General features: G+C 38.5%; 1 protein-coding gene across 4 annotated transcripts in view; it reads left to right on the forward strand.

The window, feature by feature from the left end:
- igsf9a (immunoglobulin superfamily, member 9a) overlaps positions 1–23789 on the forward strand; it is a 32275-nt gene extending 8486 nt beyond the window's left edge. The window contains exons 4-22 of one of the 4 annotated variants that reach the window (XM_055208755.2): positions 8036–8185; positions 8817–8968; positions 9168–9285; positions 9560–9701; positions 9793–9938; positions 11296–11438; positions 11647–11787; positions 11914–12030; positions 13127–13277; positions 13894–14005; positions 14171–14358; positions 14630–14841; positions 14990–15074; positions 15209–15370; positions 15506–15542; positions 15634–17775; positions 18657–18835; positions 21174–21344; positions 21533–23789. In XM_055208755.2, the coding sequence (XP_055064730.2) occupies positions 8036–8185; positions 8817–8968; positions 9168–9285; positions 9560–9701; positions 9793–9938; positions 11296–11438; positions 11647–11787; positions 11914–12030; positions 13127–13277; positions 13894–14005; positions 14171–14358; positions 14630–14841; positions 14990–15074; positions 15209–15370; positions 15506–15542; positions 15634–17775; positions 18657–18835; positions 21174–21331 (4535 nt within the window). In that variant the 3' untranslated portion in view covers positions 21332–21344; positions 21533–23789. The remainder of the gene's footprint in view (positions 1–8035; positions 8186–8816; positions 8969–9167; positions 9286–9559; positions 9702–9792; positions 9939–11295; positions 11439–11646; positions 11788–11913; positions 12031–13126; positions 13278–13893; positions 14006–14170; positions 14359–14629; positions 14842–14989; positions 15075–15208; positions 15371–15505; positions 15543–15633; positions 17776–18656; positions 18836–21173; positions 21345–21532) is intronic. The other 3 variants (XM_055208757.2, XM_055208754.2, XM_055208756.2) reach the window with 3 other exon arrangements.
- Positions 23790–24036: the final 247 nt, after the last annotated feature.

A 24036-nucleotide genomic window follows, 5' to 3' on the forward strand; every position in this document is an offset into this window, starting at 1 on the left:
AAATTATGTTTTTTGAGGAAAACATTCCAGGATTTCTCTCATTTTAATGGACTTTAATGGACCCTAATACTTAACAGTTTCAATGCAGTTTAAAATTGCAGTTTCAAAGGACTCTAAACGATCTCAAACGAGGCATGGAAGTCTTATCTAGCAAAACGGTTGTCATTTTTGACAAGAAAAATGGAAAATGTGCACTTTTAAACCACAACTTCTCGTCTAGCTCTGGTCCTGTGAGGCGCCAGTGCGACCTCACGTAATATGTCATCACGTCAAGAGGTCACAGATAACGTATCGAAACTACACCCCTAGTGTTTACAAGTTTGAAGAAAGAGGACCGTTCCGACGTTGTTGTATTTCGAATGATACTAATAAATGTCTTTGTGTCAGTTTATTGCTTAAAATGGTCCGCAAATGTGCGTTTCATATATGTAACACGTGACCTTTCCACGGCATTATGCAACCTCGCGCCACAGGACCGGAGATAGACGAGAAGTTGTGGTTTAAAAGTGCATCTTTTTTATTTTTCTTGCCAAAAATGACAATCGTTTCGCTAGATAAGACCCTTATGCCTTGTTTGAAATCGTTTAGAGTCCTTTGAAGCTGCGTTGAAACTGCAACTTTAAACTGCATTAAAACTGTTAAGTGTTGGAGTCCATTAAAGTCCATTAAATGAGAAAAATCCTGCAATGTTTTCCTCAAAAAACATAATTTCTTCTCGACAGAACAAAGAAAGACATCAACATTTTGGATGACATGGTGGTGAGTAAATTATCTTGATTTTTTTAAGAAAATTGACTAATCCTTTAATGTATGGATTAGGACAATTTTTGGCTGAGATACAACTAATTTTTGATATTTGGAATCTGAGGGTGCAAAAAAAACACAATATTAAGAAAGTCGCCTTTAAAGTTGTCCAATTACCAACAGTATCCACTCACAAAACTAAAGTTTTTATAGATTTATGGTAGATAATTTGCAAAATATTATGTTCAATATACCATGATCTTTACATAACATCCTATGATTTTTTGCTTAAAAGAAAAATCAATCATTTTTTAAACCCATACAATGTATTTTTGGCTATTGCTACAAATATACCCATGCTACTTAAGCCTGGTTTTGTGGTCCAGGTTCACATTTGTTCAAGGGTTCAGCTTTCCTTCCTTGACAAGTGAAAGAGTAAAAGAATGAGCTAATATAAAGCAAGAACCAACCAGACGCAAAAGAAAGGCCTCAAGTGACGTGAAACAAAGAGTCCGAACAAAAGAGGTGAAGCCGGGACTTTTTGTTCGGTTAAGACGTGGATCAGCGAAACTGCGGATGGGGGTCGAGTGCAGCGTGAGAAGGGGTAAAGGGTGAGCTCGGTGTAAATTTCATCTCCTCTGGCTATAGGGTGTCTCGCATGTCTACTATAGAGCTCATGATGCCTGGACCGTTAAATATATGAAAAGCATACTTGAGAACTGTTGAGAACTCAAAATAAGTTTTTATTGAGAAACATCATCATTTTACCATGGTTTTATTATAGTAAAAGTGTACTTATCATGTTTTTTGTTGTATTGATGACCATTTGTACTACAAAACCATGTTACTGTTTAAAACCATGCCTAAATTGTGGTAACAATGATATAACTATAGTTACTACACTCTAAAAATGGCTGGGTTATTTTTAAGCCATGTTGGGTAAATACTGGACATAATACACCGCTGGGATAAAATTGACCCAATGCTGGGTTGTTTTAACCTAACTGCTGGGTTATTATAACCCATGGTTGCATAACAACAACCCAACATTGGGTAATTTTTAACCCAGCACGTGTTCTGCGTCATGATGGTTTAAAAATAACCCAGTCATTTTTAGAGTGCATGCATGTCATTTAGGTTTAATTTGTAAAACCATGCGTAATTTACCATGTAAAACCATCACCACCCCTTTCGGTTGCCATTCAAGAACTCAATCGAGTAAAAACTTCCTAACTAGCAGCAAGCTCTTTTCAAAGGCCACTTATTTGATCAAACCACTCAGCTTTTCAGCAGCCCAGCATGATTCAAGTTTCAAAAGATAACAGTGTCTTAAAGCACAATAACAAGAATAGTGATGACGGCTATGGAGTGAAACCCGAGCCTCGCTTTCCCGATCTGAAACCAGAGAGTCTCTACCTGGAAAACCTGTGCCAAGAATGACACAATGTCTCAGGGATATGAAGAAGAGGATGGGGAACACTAGGTTTCATAGCCTAAAGTCATTGCTCTCAATGGAATATAATATCCAGACATAATCCACAACCTTAAACCTCACATTTAGAAGGGTAGAAGTGATGATCCGGGTGTTATATATTAAAATGAACAGTTTATATTACTAAAAGAGGTAAGATATGTCTACCTCTAATTGGCTATGGGTAGTAATTTTTCCTTAGCAGTATTTAATAGCAATAAAGCACTTTTTTTGGTCTAATCTTTGCTTAAAATGCTAAAACAAAACTATAGTATTTCAATGGATCCAGCAAATGACAGCATATGTTTCTTTAAGGAGACTAATATTAGTCTCTCCTGAGGTTTGATCTGTCGTCAGCTAAGCAACGGAGTGAGAGTCTGTTTGTACGACCGGGTTCGGCTCACTGGGACATGGTTAGTCAGTCATAAGTAAACAAGTGAAGAGAGTTAATGTGTGCGTGTGAAAACATGAAATGAATCTGCCGGGCCAGAAAACAGGTGCACAGATTTAGTTTGAATAGATTTATGTATTTGACGAACATTTCATATTTTTATAGTACTGCTGTTGCATCCAATAGGCATAAACTTTGTGCTCTTCAGCGTACGCAGACACCGGTTTTCATATATGCTTTATGCCAAGGTTATCCTCAAACTTTTTTTTAAACTTAACAAAACAATAAATGAGAAAGATAAATGAAATAGACACTAAGGGCCAGATTTACTAACAGCTTGCACAAGCACAAACGTTCATTTTGGTGTTAAATAACGACTGTCGGGATTTACGTAAGACGCACAGTGGATCATTAGCGCTGAAAAGATGTGGTCTACCGTAGTTATTTTTGCGTCTGACCTTATTGAATATGCATTTATAGGAGTTTCCCTTTCAGACGCAAAATATATCGGAGGAGATTATTTAGATGATTCACGCAATGCGATTTACTAATGTTTGCGCGGGTGATATTACTTGTATTTGGGCCATTATTTAACGCCGAAAAATCATTTTGTGCTTAAAATGGCTACAGTTGTTACTAAATTTTTTTTGCGCTTTTTTTGTGAATAACCCGCAGATATTACCACTTTTTTGGAATTGCGCTATCATGCTAATTTGTCCTGTTTAGTAAATCTGGCTTTAAGTGTATATTGAGAAAAAAGCTGGATATTGGAAGTTCACACTAAGTTCATAATAAATTTTAATCGAAGAGTCAGCCTGATCTCACGAGAATTCGTACGTATTTTACGTGTTGGCAAATTCGTATGAATTCATACGGAGCCCCTAAGGGGACATTGAGCAAAAATTAAATAAAGTTTAGTTTCGTGTGCGCATGTAAAACTATCACATGCTCACGTGAAACTATCGCATGCTCATGAGAAACTTTCACGTGCTCACGTGAAACTACCGTGTTTAGTTTTGCGTGCTCATGTGAAAGTTTCACGTGCGCACGCAATAGTTTCACGTGCGCACGCGAAACTAAACTTTAAACAAAAATTCTGCACAAGAAGGTTCCGCGTGAGCACATGAAAGTTTCACGTGAGCACATGAAACTAAACTTTTGATTTTTTTGCTTCAATGTCACCTTAGGGGCTCAGTAAATTCATGAAATTCCAAAACATACAATTATCAAGAAAAACCGATACACCACCCCTAACCACAATGTCACAGCGCAAAAGCAAATCATACAAAAATGTACTAATGTGCAAAATACGTACAAATTGCCGTGAGATGGAAAAATTTGATACATTGGCAAATTTACATTTATAAATACAGGAAATGTTTTTATCTAAAGTGACTTACAACACATTCAACACATATATGTTTTTATCAGTATGTGTTCTGTGGTAATTCACTCCCTAACCTTTGTGCTGCTAACTCAATGCTGTACCGTGAAACCAAATCTAAAACTAATACCATAATTGAGATCTTTTCCAAAAGGAGCATAAGGTGTAGTGTTACTTTTTTGCAAACCAACTAACTTAAGCAAAAGCCTCAATTTGCTCTCGATTTAAATCTCATCTTTCTCCCTCGGATAAACAACTGAGAGATCTCATCTCACTCAAACACCATTCATTCCCCTTCTCCAGTAGCCGATCTTCGTCATACGCATTTGTGTGGCATTTCCAAAACAAACAGTTTACTTTTCCCCGGCTGTTTTCAGGAGCGTGAAGTAACTCGAGAGTTTAACCTCCTCTTAAACCCCGCCCCCGAGCTCATTTTAATCCCGTCGCCACAGCAACTAAATTCAAATCCACACCACTGGCAGCAGGAACCATGGCAATGCAGGCTTATACCACGGGTGTTTGGGTCAGTCAGGAACACACTACGTGGCCCAGATCCCAGGGGATGATGCCTGTGTCCGGTTTTATTGACCTTTGGCTTCCTCAGGGCTATATTAAACATGGTCGGATGTGCCTTGATTCTCCCAGCTGTTATCTCAGCTCTGTTTCCACAGACCTGCCGCTTCTCTCGGGAGCGGGAGTTAATGATTGCTGTCACCACCCATTCTCACAAACACATCACAGGTGTACGTCACCCGTCGGCCGCACGCTGGTCTACATGTGATGGATTTTCATTTCATCGAGTTTTGTCTTTGATGTGGTTTTTGTGGTAAAGATTTCAACCGCTGGGTTCTTTAAAAATGGATACAAAGTTATAAAGAAACAAAATGTCTTTGAAAAGCTGGTTTTGCTGAATGAAGAAGAAATAATGTGAGAGAGAGAAAGAGAGAGGGTGGGGAGAGTCAGCAAACACTGTCACCATAGGGTGCAGTCACCTGGCAACTGAGAGATAGAGTTTCAAACGCTGAAAAGATCGAGACTAAACACCCGGCCTATGTGCGTCTTATCTGACGGATATACATTGTTTGACATTTTCAGTGTGCAAGAGGGATGCCATAGTTTATATATATATATATATATATATATATATATATATATATATATATATATATATATATATATATATATATATATATATATATATATATATATATACTGTATGAAAGATACAGTAGCCTACATTTGTGACCCTGTTAAATCCAGGCTAAAGCCTTAATCATTAATTTCACATTGATTTCAATCTTTGACATGATCTTACTCAGTCAATATTAAAGATATCAAGGTTATATTATGACAGAATGTTCTTTTATGTTGGATGATTTTAAATTTTGAATGAATTACATAAAATGACATTAGCTGGGTTTTCACAGACTGCGTCACTTTTATACATTTTGGCAAACAACTTTATCCAAAGGAACTTGCACTGCATTTCAGCTCTACATTTTCATCAGTATGCATATTCCCTGGGGTTTAAACGCATGGCCTTTCGTTGCTAGCGCAGTGTTGTACTAATTGAGCTCTTGCTACAGATGATGTTATGTTGGCCACATCAGTCTCACGATTCTGTGTGTATGTTAGTTAATGCTTAAAATGTTTGTTGACTTTAAACCAGACTCAACTAGAACTGGTTTATCATACATATTGCTGTGATTTGCACTATAGGGCAAATTCCTGGACAGGGTTTAGGTTAATCCAAGACTACACTCTAAAAACAAATGGTGCTAAATAGCACTAAAAGTGGTTCTTGGCTTGTAATCATAGAGGAACCATTTTTAGTGCTATATAGCCCCTATGAAGAACCATACGGGGGTCATATAGGACCACTATTGCACCACATATGGTTCTACATAGCACAACAATATGCTTCTACACCGGTGCTACACAGGTACTTCATTGGTGCTATATGGCACTTAAAATGGTTCCTCTATGATTACGAGTCAAGAACCACTTTTAGGGCGGTTTCACATTTGGTGTGATTTCCTTGTCCGAACCAGAGTTCGATTGCTCCCCCCTCCCCATGCCCCCCATGGACTGTGTTCACATATTATTTTTGCATCCGAACCGCGGTACGCTTGCATCATCAAGCTGCAGCCGGAGCGTTCTCATGTTGCTTTACAACCGCTGTATACGAGAAGACGACAAGCGTGATTGACGAACTGCAAGCAGAGAGATGATTTCTGAATGCCTCCGCAAAAATTGACGTCGGCGGACAGCCTGTTGTCATCGAAACGACTTTAGTATGTTTGTGGCAGACAGACGCAAGTGCGTTTCTGTATTATTTCTTTGAAAACAAAACCAAAGGTTTAAAAAAATAAGAACAAAAGTCAAGCAAGCATTCTATGCATTTTGTTGTCAAGGTAAGTGCACGCACACAAACACACACGTCTGCTTTGGTGGGACATTCCATATAATACGTAATAAACAACGGTTCACTTCCGCGATTTGGTACGATTGCGCTCACATCAGCAGCGAACCGATCTGGAGTTCACATGAACCGGACCCCAGACCACCCTTTTTAAGTGGACTCGAGTACGTTTCGCGGGTGCGCACCCAGTTCGGAAGACAGCGTTTACATCATCCAAATGTACCAAACTCTGATGTCAATCAAACCCGGGTGCGCACCAAAAGTGCTAATGTGAAAACGCCCTAAGTGCTATTTAGCACCGTTTGTTTTTAGAGTGTAGGCCTCAGTTATATTAGGACATTTATTACTCACACCCTTCCCAAACTGGCGATCAGTCCGACATGGTAGTTGGGAGCTCTAAGAACATACAGTTTTGTTTTGTAGAAACATGGCAGACATTTTCCACTCTCTCAGCTGGTAGCCCTGCATGTGGTTTTTGAAGTGTACATTGCACACCACCCTGTTCTTCTGCACAACATTTACATTTACGCATCTGGCAGACACTTTTATCCAAAGCAACTTAAAACAAAATATTATTTTTATCAGTACTGTATTTGATCCCCGAGATCGAACCCACAACCTTTACACTGCTAACAAAATACTCTTTACCAAGTGAGGAAACACCAACATTCCTCCTTTTACGTTTCTTTGACGTCACGCATCACGCATGAGCTCAGGTAAAGATCATTATCCCCCAAATTAAAGGGACACTACAAAACACATTAGATTTTTACCGTTTTTGAATCCATTCAGCTGATATCCGGGTCTGGTGCTACCATAGCTTAGCACAATCCATTGAATCTGATTAGACCATTAGCATTGCGCTCAAAAATAACCAAAGAGTTTCGATATGTTTCCTATTTAAAACTTGACTCCCCTGTAGTTACATTTTGTGCTATGTGAACGACGGAAAATTAAAAGTTGCGATTTTCTAGGATGATATGGCTAGGAACTATACTCTCATTCTGGCATAATAATCAAGGACTTTGCTGCCGTAACATAGCTTCAGGTGGCGCAATGATATTATGCAGCAGCTGAAAATACTCCCCTTAGTATCTTTCAATAGCAGGGGACTATTTTCGGGCACTACGTAATATCATTGCGTCTCCTGCAGCCATGTTACAACAGCAAAGTCCTTGATTATTACGCCAGAATGAGAGTAGAGTTCCTAGTGATACCTGCCTAGAAAATCGCAACTTTTAATTTTCTGTCGGTCTTAGTACACGATGTAACTAAAGAAGAGTCAAGTTTTAAATAGGAAAAATATCTAAACTCTTTGGTTATTTTTTAACGCGATGCTAATGGTCTAATCAGATTCAATGGATTGTGCTAAGCTATGGTAAAAGTGTAACCGCAGACCCAGAGATCGGCTAAATGGATTCCAAAACAATAAAAATCAAATGTTTAACTCTAGGGGAGCTCAAAAATTAGTATATTTTTTTTAAAAAGTGGAGTGTCCCTTTAACAATTATTGGCGTAATCATAGGACACACATTATAGCACACATCCTTGAACACTGTTAAGTGTTTTAAGTGTTAAATTATCTTTTAGCTGACTCTCCTCCCCTCTTCTGCCCATGCCCAGGTCGAGTGTCTCTCATCGGGGGCTCATCACTGCAGGTGAGGGGGCTTCTCTTGGACGATGAAGGCTGGTATGAGTGTCGTGTCCTTCCACTAGACAAACCCACAGATGAGTTTAGAAGCAATGGACACCAGACTCTGCTTTCAGTCACAGGTGAGACTCACAGACAGACTGAATTATTTATTATAAGAAATCATATCCAATTTGAACAGTAATCAAAATGAATCAAACGCTCTCTTCATGTCCGATAAGTCAGACAGACGCTATAGATGCTATTATGTTCATCCCAACTCAAACACCACTCGGTACAAACACTCAATGAACAATAACTGAATACACACCCCAGTCTGTTTTCATGCACCTGTTACCAGCGTTCTCTGTGCACCTGTTAGAAAACAGCTTCATCTCTGTCGGCCGCACCCTAAATGCAGTGATCGATGTCATAGCATCACTCAGACGCAGTTTTGGGGGTCTACTGGCGTTAGGGTCAGTTTTCAGCTGTATTGTTCGTGACTCAGGCTATCGAACAGAAAAGCAGCTTGTAGACCTGGCGGGAATCCTCAACTGTGTCTTACACTAAAGACTGCATAAAACACTTCTTACAGCATCAGCTGGAAAATGACTGGATAATGTCTTAAATCAGACAGTTAACTAATGAATATTTTATGTATAATGAATAATTTATAATAAGGAAGACATGAATTGGTATTACTCTTTAGTATATTGTGTATCCTTGGCATTATTTGATAAATGATGACTATTCTTTGTTTGTTTACATGTCCAGCGCCACCCATATTTACTGAAACCCTGCCTTCTGTCGTCGAAGTATTTTTGGGTAGATCGGCAATCTTGAAGTGTGCCACACGCGGAAATCCGCAACCCATGATAACCTGGTTTAAAGATGGAGTCACAATTAAACCTCAAAGCAAAGTGAAGGTTGGTTTTGCACTGTTTACTAAAATTAACAAAGCCATTATTTTTGTACATGAACGTCCTGTTAAGTGATTACATTTTTTAATAGGCCCGCCCATTTATTTCAATTAGCCAATTGCATTTACTTTACTGTCGTGTGGCAAAAACATAGCTGTGTGCGAAATAGCTCCTCATTCATACTAATTTATTCTCAATCCTGAAGATCGTGAATGGAAGTCTATCTTTCACTGCTGTAAGCAGAGACTCAAGAGGCCTGTATCAGTGTCACGTCTCCAATACAGAAGGAAATGTAACACACATCACAGAGCTCAAAGTCATCGGTGAGTCATTTTTATGTAATATGGGACATCCCTTTATTCACCAAATGCCATAAATCCCAGAAAGGTTTAGGACCTCTATGCTTTTATTTTGAAATGTCAACTGTTAGCATTTTTAATTGGATGTCGCCATCTAGTGGTGTACTTAAAAAACTCCAATGTGATGAATTCCTAAAATATAGCCTTGAATTTAGCTGAAATATTGATCTATAACCTATCTTAAGTATATATCTACCTATTGCATTATAAATGCATAACATTTATGTTTTAATTATAGGTCCTCCGGAGATTATAATTCCTCCATCGGACACGGTTCTCTACATGAACCAGAATGCCAAATTGAAATGCCAGGCAGAAGCCGACCCACCCAACATGACCTATGTGTGGCAACGAAACGGACAAGATATTTATCACATTGAGTAAGTTAAGAGTAAATTTTGTCTGGTGCTGCTTCAATATTACAGTTTTAAGGCAAGGGGATTGCTATGAATTTATATGTGTGTGTTTTAGGTCCCTGAAGTCTCGGGTTAAGGTCATAGTGGACGGGACCCTCCAAATATCACACTTGACTCCAGAGGATTCTGGGAACTACACTTGTATGCCTACTAATGGACTGCCTGTATCTCCATCTGCTTCAGCCATTCTCACTGTGCAACGTAAGTGTATCTGTGTATGCTTTAGCCTAGTGGTTGAAGATCTGGGATGTGCATTCTGTTTCAATTTTTTTCTATTTTTCATGCCATTTGTGTGATATTATGTGTAAAAAAAAACTAATTTGGATTTGGTCATGTCGTACACCAGATTACATATTTCAACATTTTTGTTCAGATTTATGTTTAAAGTCCCCTTGTAGTCGATAATTTGATCATTTAAAACTCATCTTTGAGCATCATACTCGCATATGTTAAAGTTTGTCCTGTGACAGTAATTTCTTTATGCTTTAAAATACCTTGAATGTAACTGTACTATGACGGATCTATGAATATGCAAATTAGTCCCCGCCTCTACTCAATCATACACTGTAAATAAAGTTGGTTCAATCTAAAACAGTAAGTTACCATGTTGCCTTAAAATTTTTAGTTAATTCAACATAAAAATATTAGTTGACACAAAAAATTATATTTTTTAAGTTGAATTAACTCAAAATTTAAAGGCAAGCATACTGTAAAAAATGCAGCATGAAGTTAAAACAACTTGGTTTTTCAATCAATTCAATCTACTATCTTAAGTTTTGGCTTGTAAAAGTTTACATAATTAATAAATCAAGTTGAAATGGTTTAACTTAATTTTTTTTTGTTAAAGTAACATAAAATGTATGTTTATGTTATTTAATATTTAATTTTTTACAGTGCAGGTAATTTAGTTTTCTAAACTTTTTTAACTGTTTTTTTAAAGTGTACCAGCTCGGACCATAGATATAATAATATGCAAATGAGTTCCTGCCACAGCTCAATGCATCAGCTCGGGCCATAGATATATATGTACATAGATGCTATATTCTGCAGTTTCAGACAGTTGCTAAGCCTGATTTACAATGCATATGTGAACTGCGCATTTGCAGCACTCATTTTTAGCTTTTTGTTTACAGGTGCATGTACACTACACGTGTGAGCAATTTATTGTCCCCGTTATTTTACGGTATTTTTCCAGCACCCCAGCTGCCGGAATTTTACTGTTTTTTTAGGGAATTTTTTACAGTTTATGGCTCGGACTGCCTGATCCACTCGTTTAATTGCAGTGAAGTGATTGGTTACATGTTTGTTAGGAAATTCGAAACCAATGCGATTTCAAACAGCTGTTTTGAGTCTGTTTTTTGAAAACTAAAATTTTACGCAGAAATAATACTCAGCAATGGTGTTGAAATGATGAATTTGCGCATGGTTTGTCTTAAAGCATATTAAAAACACCATAACGACATATAAACAACAACAAAGCAGGATTTTCACCACTTTAAGCTAAATGTTTCTTACAGCGTCAAAAAGCAAATTGACCATCTGTGTCCTATTTTTACAGACCCTGCACAGGTGATGCACATGCCCAAGCTGACCTACCTCGCCACAGGCATGAAGGGCGTCATATCCTGCCCATTCAGATCTGAACCACCGCTATCACATGTTGACTGGACCAAGGATGGAAAGCCATTGTATTTAGGCATGGTGTGTAACCATCACTTTGTTCCCTACTAATAAAGGCTCCTTTCATAAAGTCACCTGTACACTTAAGTGCTTTCAATACTTGCATGCGCTTGACATATTGCTTTTAGTCTATGACACCTTGCACATTACGACCCCTTTTTACAAACCACCTTGCATCTGTCCAAAAAGAAAACCTTTTTAAAATCTCTTTAAATTAATGTCTCTACAGTATCCTGGATGGACACTTACATCGGACGGCTCTATCGTCATAGCAACAGCCAATGATGATGCGGCAGGTGTATACACATGTACCCCGTTTAACAGCATCGGGACAATGGGCAAATCAGAGCCCACCACTGTTAAGCTTGAGGTAAGTGTCTTAAAAAGTTGAAGTAGAGAACCAGCTCAGATTGCAATTGCACAAAAGTTATATATAGAGTATAGTAATAGGAATCAATTTAGATAAACATGTAAAGCAAAGCTTTAAACTTTCCAGGATCCTCCATCATTTCAAGTCTCACCTCGTAAGGAGTACATGGAGGACGCGGGCCAGATGCTTCTTATTCCCTGTCAGATGGATGGTAACCCGGCTCCAAAAGTCACATGGAGGAAGGTGAATGTCTTCACATTTTGCTACAGTACTGCACACACTTTCAAACTTCTACTTTAAATATGCGTGCCAGAATGAAGTTTCTTTTCTTATTTATTGATTTTCACATACATACTCCTGTTCCCGGGGTCTCAAGGTAATCTAAATTTAAAATTATTTTAAGGGGCTGTCCACGCGGAGACGTGTATCACTGTATACGTATACATTTTTTATCGTATTGGCGTTTCATCCACACGGATCCGGCGTTTTGGGAGCCTGAAACCGCTATTTTTTGAAACTGGATCCCAAAGTGGATAAATCTGAAATCGACACCCTTGCGGTTTCGTGTGTACAGCCAATCCGTATATTTTGTGAAGCGAAAACGTCATCAAATCAAGTGTCGGAAGCGTCACACGTAACAGCAACAACAAAAATGGCGGACTACGTGAGCAAAATCTGTTGCTTCTATGCAATTGTGGTGAGCAACAAGCGATAATGGACAACACCATACGTTGGTTATGCGCATGCTCAAAGTCTTCTTCTCCGTGTATAGTGTATATCTGTGGCAGAATTACAGCGCCCCATACAGGTCTGCTACACTACTACACTGCTTTCAGTCGGTTTCAGTGGTTTTGTGTGTGCGCAGGTATTTCTTGAGACGACGCCGTGTTTACGGATTATTTTTTTAGAACAAGGAAAAAAAATTATCGGATAGGGAATGCACCGGCTTCGTGTGGACAAAGCCTAAATCAGGCATTAAAGGGACATTCCACTTTTTTTGAAAATAGGCTCATTTTCCAGCTCCCCTAGAGTAAAAAATTTGATTTTTTCCGTTTTGACATCCATTCAGCTGATCTCCGGGTCTGGTTGTAACACTTTTAGCATAGCTTAGCATAATCCATTGAATAGAGCATTAGCATTGCGCTAAAAAATAACCAAAGAGTTTCGATATTTTTCCTATTTAAAACTCTTCTGTAGTTACATTGTGTACTAAGATTGACGGAAAATTAAAAGGCAGATATGAGAGAGATCACAATTACTTTATGTTGTTATGATGTATCTACCTGCATATGAAAATTGATTATTTTTATTAAATTGCATCAAATCTCTGCTCTTCTAGGTCGGTGGATCCAGTCGTTCTCAGTTCAGTGTAAAAGCAGATGGCTCGCTCATTCTTCAGCCTCTTATTAAAGACCACCAGGGGGAGTGGGAGTGCAGCTCCAGTAATCGAGTGGCTACCGTCTCTGTGAGAACCACAGTCTTTGTGCTGGGTAAGTCTAAACTTGTTGTAAAGACCTCATACTGCCCTGCATAATATTGTCATTGTGGCAGCCAGCTGCTCAGAGATGTCTTTTTTAATGTTGCCACGTTTCTATGTGAGCCTGCCTGTGAAATCCAGGATAAAGTCGCATAATGTGATTATGAGATTGGTAGCAACAAAGTTTAATTTTAATCTTTGACATTACCTTTTTCAGAGGATACATTATGTAGTAAAAGATGATTTTATGTAGAAAAAATATCTTTAGCTGTTTTTACAAGATGGGTCACATACAAACTTCAACTTATGTGTGCATATATTAGCTGTTTACAACAGCTTCTAATGTGTCTTATCTAGGCATGTTGATCTCCAGGAAAAGTAAGTGGGATGTCACGCTCCATTACAGTAATAGAAAGTTAATCATACTTTTAATAAGATTCTGGTAATTAAAATTAGGAGAGTGGACCTTGAAGGGATTTGAGAGGTGCTTTACGGCCCCTGAGCTTTTCAAAATTGAGTAGCCCTAATCTCAGTTAATGTCGTGCCTTCTTGCTGTCACGCCTCATGTGTCACACATTTGTCACACTTCATATGTCACACATTTCCTCCTCATCGCTTCTGAATCACAGGTACAAGTCCCCATGCAGTGTCCTCAGTGTCTGTGATCCCGGGAATTAACGAGGCCAATGTGTCCTGGGTGCCTGGCTTTGACGGAGGATCTAACCAGAAATTCACTGTCTGGTTGGTGTCTTGTTACTTATTTTTGTGTGTGTCTACCTTTTCTGTTGATAAAAACAGCTTTACTGGACACCGGATAAATGTTGTGTTGTGAATGGTGGTCCTCAGCATGGGATGTGGGTTTGTTACCACTAACCAGTATACCAATTCACACACTTTTCTGTTCAGGTACAAGCAGATGTCAGCAGAAAAGAAAGAGGAAAGACAGGAGTGGATGTTTTTTCCTGTCCTGTCTACTGACAACAGTATGTTGGTCACTGATCTACTTCCTGCTACCGAGTATCAGTTTCGTGTCATAGCCCAAAACAAAGCAGGCAGTGGGCCTTACAGTGAGATCACCACCATCAAAACTTTGGGTAAGCATCAGCTGTGCATTAGAAGCTTCAACATTTTTTATGAAATGACTTGCATAGTTTTCTTTCATGTATAAACATACTTTCTATTAAAACAGGAATTCAGTATTTACATTGTTAAACTACAATTTAGATTTTATGAGGTGTTGAAAATATTTAACCTCTTGGCCACGTCATGCCGACTTAAATTAATATTACACCATCTGTGAGCTTGCTGCACGCTGCGAGTAATTGAATAAAAACAAGATGTTCATTTAATTTGATTCCTTTACAGAAACATCTCCTGTCGTGACCGAGCTTGAACCACCGACAAGTCTCTCAGTTAATCAGAGTTCAGAAGGATTTGTTCTGTGGTGGTCAATGCCCCAGTCTCCGACCAATGATGGTTTTGTCGTCCAATCACGTTTTGAAGGAGGTGAATGGCGTAATCTGAAAGAGGACATTAGCCCAAACGAGAGGCAGATCTTTCTTCGGGGGTTATGTAAGGTGAGTGTTGCATGTGATCTGGGGGTTTTCAATTTACATGAATCAATCAGCTTACCATTTCTGAAAGTTTGATGGATGCAACCCCTCCTCACATATTTTGACTCTCACTTTATCATTTTCTCCTCTCACTGACTTCATTTCTCTAAAGGACTGCAAGTATGAACTCAGGCTTCTCTCTCAATACGGAGATCAGCTAAGCATGCCCAGTCCATCAATCAGTGTCTCAACCGTCGGTCAGTGTTTCAGCGGCATGCATTTGACTGTATCAGTTTTTAGTAATGTTGTGATTTGCAATTTTTGTCAATTTTCAAAGAAAACTCTTCGATCAACCTTTCAAACCTTATCCCGTATTCTTTTGAACCTACAGGGATGGATCCAGTTAATTCCCCCATTCTAGAGTTTCCTAACACGCTGTTGGCAGGTGTCATGGGTGGTGTGGGACTCCTTTGTATTGTTCTTCTCCTGACCCTGGCAATAGTTTGCTTCGTTTTTTACAAAAGAGGCAAAAGGCACAGAGAAAACAAAAAGGGTAAAGAAACAACACTTTGATGAACCACTAACAACTATTACAATCTGTAAAAATGTATCCACCTTAGAGGAGGCTCTCACTTAAAAGTCCTTCATTTATCATTACCCTCATTCCAAATCGGTTCCTTTGTTTCAGATCTCCCTCCTGCCAAAAATAAGAAACCACCTACGAAGTAAGTGAATCACCCCAACTTCATAATATTTAATTCATTCACATCATTCATTTCAACCATTTTAACATGTTCCTCTACTTGACCCTGGCAGCCCTGACAGTACTATGGAAAAGCTCCTACCAGCTCGTCCACTGTCCATCACTTCCACCTCATCTGGTCATTCCTCACTTGACAAGTCTACTCACAATGATTTCCATGCTCAGCGACAACAACAACTGCCCCAAGCTAATCCTCCATCCCACCACTCAATTCCCGAGAGCCACCTCCAACGGGCATCACTTGCCCCTATGAGCTCTGTGGAGTTTATCCACAGAGGGCCCGATGGTCGCTTTAATGTTGAGGAAGATGCCAGTTCTCATATGAAGAGAAACCTAAGCCAAAACTCTCACCGGTCATCAGAAGGAAATAGGAGCGTTGGAATCAAGAAATCCCAGTCTTTAAGATCCTACAGGGATGACAGAAAAAAGCCACCATTTGTCCTTTCTGTGGATCTTCCACCTTTTGGATCAGATATTCCTTCTTCCAACAGAACACGAGCTATGGCTAAACATCTGTCATTGAATGGCCATTACATGCCCATTCGGGAACAAGAGTTCTTGGGTGCACCAGACCTGACAAGTCTATGCTCGGAAACCAGCTCTTTTTTCTACCCTAATTCAGAAAGTACGTTTGGTCAACAATCCCTAAAACAAGTCAAAGTGCATTCTGCAGCCAGTGCCCTGGTTTTGCAGATGGAGCACGAGAGAGAACAAGGAAACCTGAGTCGCTGTTTAAGTTTGGCACGTGAGAGAGAGGAACTTGAAAGAGAGTTGCGCAGGTACACTGTTAATCCGAATCAATCTATTCAGGATGTGTACGGAGAGATTTATAAAACCAGAGAAACTTCGACACCTCTGGTTCTCCATCCAGGCACAAGAAATAGCTTTTTATCTGATAATACTAGCATTTTGAAGGGAAGATCTGCCTCTTGTATTCCATGGGAAGAAAGACACAGACTTTCTTCTGCTAGCTTGGTCCCCCTGCATACCTTATATGAAAAGGATAACAGAAATAGACATAATCAATATGATTATCATACGATGCAGAGATCCAGCTACCATAGATCCAAAAGTCTTGACAGAGGGGAACGCCAAAAGTCATATACATGGGACCAAAGGCGAAGCAGAACACCTGTTGATACAAATTTCAGTAGAGTCATAGATGAGTCTGTGGAAAAAGCCAAACCTTATGCAGGGTATAGTCAGAAGAACTCAAGGGAAAGTCAACAATATTTTGACCAGCACATATATACACCATTGGATGATCAGCAGGAACAGAGAATGGCTAGAAGCTCCCGACAGATAAATCCAGGTGATGATTATTCGGAAGTGAGCGTGGATGGACCCGAACATCAGAGCCAGGTGTCATTATATTCAAGGTCCTTGGTAGACCCTGCCCACAGTTATGAGACTCTGGATTATGAAAGACCTAGCTTACCAGAGCTTGAAAAAGTCAGATCAAAAGAGCAAAAGTTAGAGTCTGGGAATGTGGGTTCAAGGAGAACCCTGGAAAGGTTGAACAGAACTTTGCCTCCAAAGGATTTTTCAGGAACTATGATTCGGAAGACAAAGAGTCTGGGGTCAAACAATTTGAATCGACACCGGAGCACCCATAGTTTAGACTCCAGGCTACACAAGGAGCAGTTTTTGCCTCCAGATGCCTGGGTTGACTCGCTGACGCTTGGTCGAGGTTCTACAATGCCCTCCTTTGGAAGCAGAGCTTTGTCTGTGACAGATCAACCGAAAAGTAGTCTTATTTTACAAACAGATTCACTTGTGAAATCAGAATGTCAATTGCGAAACCACAACCATCAGTCCTCTAAATCCCTTGGTGGCTCTACCAAAGACTCTGAGTATGTTAAAGTGTCAGAACGTAGCAAACATTCTGCTTTGTCACCGGAGGGTTCTAGCTGGCCCCTGTCTTACTGCCCCTCTCTAACATCTGGGAGCCGGAGTCAGAGTCAAGATGAGGAGAGAGAGGACGTGGATGTAGAAATAAATAGCTACAGAAAGAGTTCAGAGACAGATGGAAGTTATAGGAGCTATGCGAGTAGTAAGAGTAGTGGTAGAGGAAGCATGGATGCCCCCAACGTCAGGCAGTTCTCTCTCAGCCCGCCTTTTACCAGCTCACCAGAGACCACAGAGGACAGTGACCGGGATGAAACAGGCCTACAAGAACCTGAAATGCAAGAAAGGTAAGCATGCCTTTTTCACTGTCTTTGTCACTTTCCATCCATCTGTCTTATGCTGTTTGTCTGTGACTTAGACTGCTTTTTAGGGTTAATACCTTAACTAAACATACCACAAGAACTTTAATATTCCAGGGGTTGAAGAAACACAATTATACTGTAAACCTTACTGCAGTGTTCTTCAACCATGGTCCTGGAGGACCCCCTTCCAGAATGTTTTAGATGTCTCCTTAATCAACACACCTGTTTTAACTTATCAGCTTGTTAGGGAGACATTCTGGAAGGAGGCTAATGAGTTGGTTCAGGTGTTTTAAATAAGGCTACATCTAAAACTTTCTGGAAGGGGGTCCTCCAGGACCAGGGTTGAAGAACACTGCCTTACTGACTTTTCCTCTTAATAGGTTAAACTAAAGAACACATTGCTTTAATAGTTACTTAAAGGGCATCTATTATGCAAACCATACCTCAACTTTGACAAATTAATACATCTTTATCTTTATTCAATGCGTGCACTTTTAATCTTTGTACAGCGCGTTGTGAATGTGTTAGCATTTAGCCTAGCCCCATTCATTCCTTAGGATCCAAACAGGGATGAATTTAGAAGCCACCAAACACTTCCATGTTTTCCTATTTTAAAGACGAGTAAGTATGGTGGCACAAAATAAAACGTGACCTTTTTTTAAGCAGATAAACAATGAGAACTATATTCTATGGCGGAAAACCACTTAGTTTGCAGCACTTCCACCTTGGCACGCAGTAATATTGACGGAAGTTTGAGGTAGAGGGGGAGTAGTCAGGAGCTATGATGTTACTGCGCGCCGAGGTAAAATAATAGGTGCCCTTTAAACATCACTATATCCTAAGCTTCATGTGTCTTCTGTTTTTAGATCTCGGAGAGACTCTGTGGACGAGAGCTACGAGTGGGACTCTGCCTATATCCGCATGCATCCTGTGGACCCTAAAGCTTCATTAAGCAAAGCAGTTGTACAAAGAGAATTCTTTAAACAAGGAAAACAAAGCACTATTAGGGATGACTACAGGCCAGAACTAGACCTGAAACAAAAAGGTAAGAAAATAATCTTGCTGTATATATCCCTTTAGGGCAGTCATGCATGACTAAGGTCCTGTTTACTTGAATGGGAAAGGAAATATATCTCTAATATATTGTGCACAATTAATCAGCATATGTCTGAACAACAATAAACCTGACATCAACTATACCAGGGGTAGACAACGTTGGTCCTGGAGTGCCGACGTCCTGCAGAGTTTAGCTTCAGCTCTAATCAAGCATACCTGAAATAGCTGATCAAGGTCTGAGTCACCTGAAAACTGCAAGCATTTATCATGGTTGAATTTAGAATCTGCAGGTCTTCGGCACTCCAGGGCCAACTTTGCCTTCCCACTTGAACTATACCACAACTTTTGCTTGCTTCAGCTATAAACAAATCATCAGTGTTTATCGATTGATGATTGGTTCTTTTAACTGGAAAGTGGGACTTTTGTCTCCAGAGTGGCCATATTGAGCATTGCATCATCCCCTGTTCAAAGTAATAGCAGTGCTCAATCTTGTTATATCCAATATTTTAATATATCTCAGCAAACATGTCCTACTGTTGGAGTATTTGGTTGAGAGAATGAAAAACCATTTTTACCTTGTCTTTGTTGAATAATGGTAGTCTACCCACATTCACAAACATACAAAAAGTGCTAAACATGCTAAACATCTCAGTCTCATAGAAATTACTCTTTTTAGAAATGTCAGCCAGAAAACAGCCCAATCTGAAAAACTGATGCTTATGACATCACAGGCATCTCCCTGCCCCTCCACTTTAAAATAATTGGCTACATTTTTTAAGTGGCAGCAAAGTCAGCCAATCAGTAATGAGATTGCAAGTTAAGCCAGTAGGGGGAGCCAAATAGGTGCAAAACCACTTGTTTAAAATCCACCACCCTAATAGAGCTTTCTTAGAGAGGTTTTTAGGAAGCTTCTAAGGCATTACAGACCCAAACAAAAAATTTTTTGTCTACATGTCACATCACACAACAAGGATAAATACTCCGTTTAATCATTCTATGTCACCTTTAATTTTTTTCCCGCACAAATTACATTATACAAACTACATAAATTCTATTAATTACATAACTACATAAATTACATACAATTTTTCCTGTTATTAATTGTATGCACTTGTATGCATATAAAATAATAGTTGTATTAATAATAATAACTTTATTGCATGTATGTAAGTTTTAAGAGTATCCAGGGTGAATACATCATTGAGTTAGTTAAGAGAACATTTTTGGTCTCTATATATTTTCATTTGTGTTATGTAATAGGATTAATGCTTTGCTGTTATTTTATAATGTAAAAAATGTTAATAATAAATATTTTTATATTTCTCCAAAAAGTTAGTGTAGTGTAAATGCTAATCACGTTCCTTAGAAGTCCCGCTGTATATATTAAAGGTGCAGTGTGTAATTTTTAGAAGTATCTCTTCACAGAAATGCAAAATAATATACAAAACTATATTATTAGGGGTGTATAAAGACCTTTAATAATGAACCGTTATGTTTTTATTACTTTAGAATGATACTTTTTTATCTACATACCGAGGGTCCCTTACATGGAAGTCGCCATTTTGTGCCGCCATTTTTGTACAGAACCCTTAACGGACAAACTTTTTTTACTAAGTTGTCTCCGACGATGACATGTTTTTCCAGTGGCGGCTACCGTAGCTTCTCTATGCGTTTCAAAAGTGAGGGGTGAGCAATGAACTGAGCTGTTGGTTGCAATTCGCAACCTCACCACTAGATGCCGCAAAAATGTACACACTGCACCTTTAAAGTAACAATTTATTATATCATCACTAGTATTTTTGTAAAATTTGTGACAGTCAAATTACAAAGACAAAAATGATGTTCTGTTCTCTTAACTCTTCAGATTTTTTTCTCTAAAATGCTCAAAGAAATACAATTGTACAGATTAAAGGTTCAATGTGTAATTTTTAGAAGGATCTTTTGACAGAAATGCAAAATAATATATAAGACTGTATTATCAGGGGTGTATAAAGACCTTTCATAATGAACCGTAATGTGTTTATTAACTTAGAATGAGACGTTTTTATCTACATGGAAGTCGCCATTTTAGGCCGCCATGTTTCTACAGAAGCCCTTAACGGACAAACGTTTTTTACTAAGTTGTCTCAGATGAAGAGATGTTTGTCTGGTAGTGGCTACAGTAGCTTCTCTATGTGTTTCAAAAGCGAGGGGTGATCAGTGGACTGAGCCTTTGGTTGCATCTCACAACCTCACCACTAGATGCCGCTAAAATTTACACACTGCACCTTTAAAGTCGCTTTATTCTTTCTGGTTTCATTGATCTCTGTCTATCTTTCTGACCCAAGGTCTTTCCCCTCCGGCTGGTTTCAAGGAACCCTCTTCACCTTTTGTAGTTCCAAATATTCTCTCTTCTCGCCGCGAGCAAGAATCAGTTCTCGCTCAGAAGATTCGGGAGAGCTCCACAGCATTCCCAGAACCAGAGCCTGACACCGTTCTCTTCTGAATGCAGACGGTAGGTGCACCATTCACACTCTTCATTACTCTATGTTTGTCTTGGTTTGCCGTAACATTCATGAGGAATATCTTGGTTCCTATTTTGCCTTATGAGTCAGATCTGGTGTTACAAATCTCTGTCGTCACTGATAACCAAACTTTGCATGAACGTTACAGTATTTAGTTTCATGTTTCCATCTTTTCTCTACAGCTTATAGGTTGCCTGTGCGTTATCTTTTCCAGCAGAGATGTTAGATTGGACACAGCATGGTTTCCCATCAGGATGGTCAGATTGAGGTGGGACACTGCAATGCACCGTTAATTGAACATCTCCTGATCTCCAATGCAGCAGAAAATACCAAAGTCTACACTTTCCTTTTCCCAACTAATGGAAATCGCATTATCCGATGGTTGGACAGAACCTCAGTAAAAGACAGCTCTCTCCTAAAAAGCTTACATTACGAGTCCCAAATCAAAGGGTGAATAAATAAAGGATATTGCTCTCTGCAAGCGGCTTTTGCTGATTAAAAAAAAAAAAGTTACATTTTGATGATTTGAAATAAAATAGTATGAACCCATTTCAAAGCAGTGTTTTGCTGTATCATTAAATGGTTCTGTAATTTCTATTTTGGCCTTAAGTGCACATCATAATTAAAAAGCTCATTAAAAAATTTTACTGTAAAAATATTTTATTATACGAAACGGGGCATCGAGTGAAGATTTTTGTATATTGTGGACTATATTGTGAACACGTCAAGCAAATTGGAGATGCACTTATGCCTGTATGGACTCAATTGATGGGCAAATTTCGCATAACCCACTTGTACCTACCTCTATAGACACCACTAAGGCATCATCCTTATAAATACTTCACACTAATACCACCAATGTGGAGAAATGCACTTCATTTAAATCAATAATTTGTAGTGCACTATGTGGTCCTTGTAATGAATGACAATCAGTTTCAGGTTCATTCGCGGTTTTAACCCTTTCTGGATAAGTAACATTTATTATACATACAGTACTCTCAAATGATCTCGTATGTTGAAGTTTTCTATTATTGATTGATTTAGTTGGTTCGTGGGCTTGTTGTGTAATGTTTAGAGCTCATGTATCATCCTTAAATAGCTCATTTTTAAAGCTTTAAAGAGAAGTCTGATGTTCAGTTTAAGCTGTTTAATAGGATATAACATGTTAAACCGGTGTGATTATGTAAATCGGTGTCTTTTTTGTATGTAATGAACCGAATTCACTGCAGGTAACTGCAGTCTGTCAGACTGACAATACTGAGCTTTACAGTTTAAGTGTTTATGCAATTATACTAAACATTTCAACATATTTTCGAAAGAAAAATATTCATTTGCATGCTAAATGCAATTTTATATGCAGTTTTTATATAGGTTCAAAATTGCAATATTTATTAAAGGTGCAGTGTGTAATTTTTTAAAGGATCTCTTGACAGAAATGCAAAATTATATACAAAACTATATTATCAGGGGTGTATAAAGACCTTTTTATAATGAAACGTTATGTGTTTATTACCTTAGAATGAGACCTTTTTCTACATACACGAGGGTACCCTTACATGGAAGTCGCCATTTTGTACCGCCATTTTTCTACAGAAGCCCTTAACAGACAATTTGTTGTGTCCTACGATGACATGTTTGTCCGGTGGCAGCTACCGTAGCTTCTCTATGTGTTTCAAAAGCGAGGGGTGAGCAGTGGACTCAGCCGTTGGTTGCAATTCGCAACCTCACCACTAGATGCCGCTAAAATTTATACACTGCACCTTTATTAAAGGTATAGTTTGCGCAAAAATGAAAATTCTGCTATTGTTGTTACAAACCTGTATACATTTATTTGTACTTTTTATCTGATGAAGATATTTTAAGGAATTTTTAAATCCAAACCAATCACTTGGTTTGGGCCTCATTCACTTCCATTGTATTCTTTATTCCTACTATAAAAGTCAATGGGGCCCATGATCAGTTACAAACATTTTTCAAAATATCTTCCTTTATGAGCATCAGAACAAAGAAATTTATACAGGTTTGTAACAACATGAGAGTAAGTAAATGATGACAGAATTTTCATTTTTTGGGTGAACTATCCCTTTAATGCACCATGACAGAAATGTCACTGTCATTTCTGCCAATATGAAAAACGTGCAGTTTGACTTTGGCGCTGTTGCCAACATGGCAATTCACTGAGTTTGCAAATATGTCTATATGTAATTATCTTTCACTCTTTTATTCAACACACATTAAAGATGGTCTTTGTATTAGTAGAAATAAGATGTAATTGTTCATTTATTGTTTTTAACTCAATATACATATATATTTTTATTTGCCTACAATTTGTACATTTTTGCTACTTTTATCAAATCATGACTTGTATTTCTTGTATGTACATTTATATTGAGATTAAAAGCAACAATACATTGATTTGCGTTGGTGTGCAGATACTAACTTCAAATAAATAAATAAATAAATGAGCTCCTTTACATCCACTAGGATGTGCTGCACCTTCACAAATGCTTTAAACCTAAAACTAAATGATAAACTTCATCTTGAAAGAAATGAAAGCATTACCTAAAATGTAATTACCGTATAGTTTTCATTTTACTAAAAAAGCTTTTGAATGAACTTTTGACTTTTTCTACAACCATGCATGGTTCCTTGTTGTCATTCTTATTTTTCATCTGAAAATTGTTGG

The sequence above is a fragment of the Misgurnus anguillicaudatus genome, chromosome 12 (assembly GCF_027580225.2).
Source record: "Misgurnus anguillicaudatus chromosome 12, ASM2758022v2, whole genome shotgun sequence".
Taxonomy (NCBI): Eukaryota; Metazoa; Chordata; class Actinopteri; order Cypriniformes; family Cobitidae; genus Misgurnus; species Misgurnus anguillicaudatus.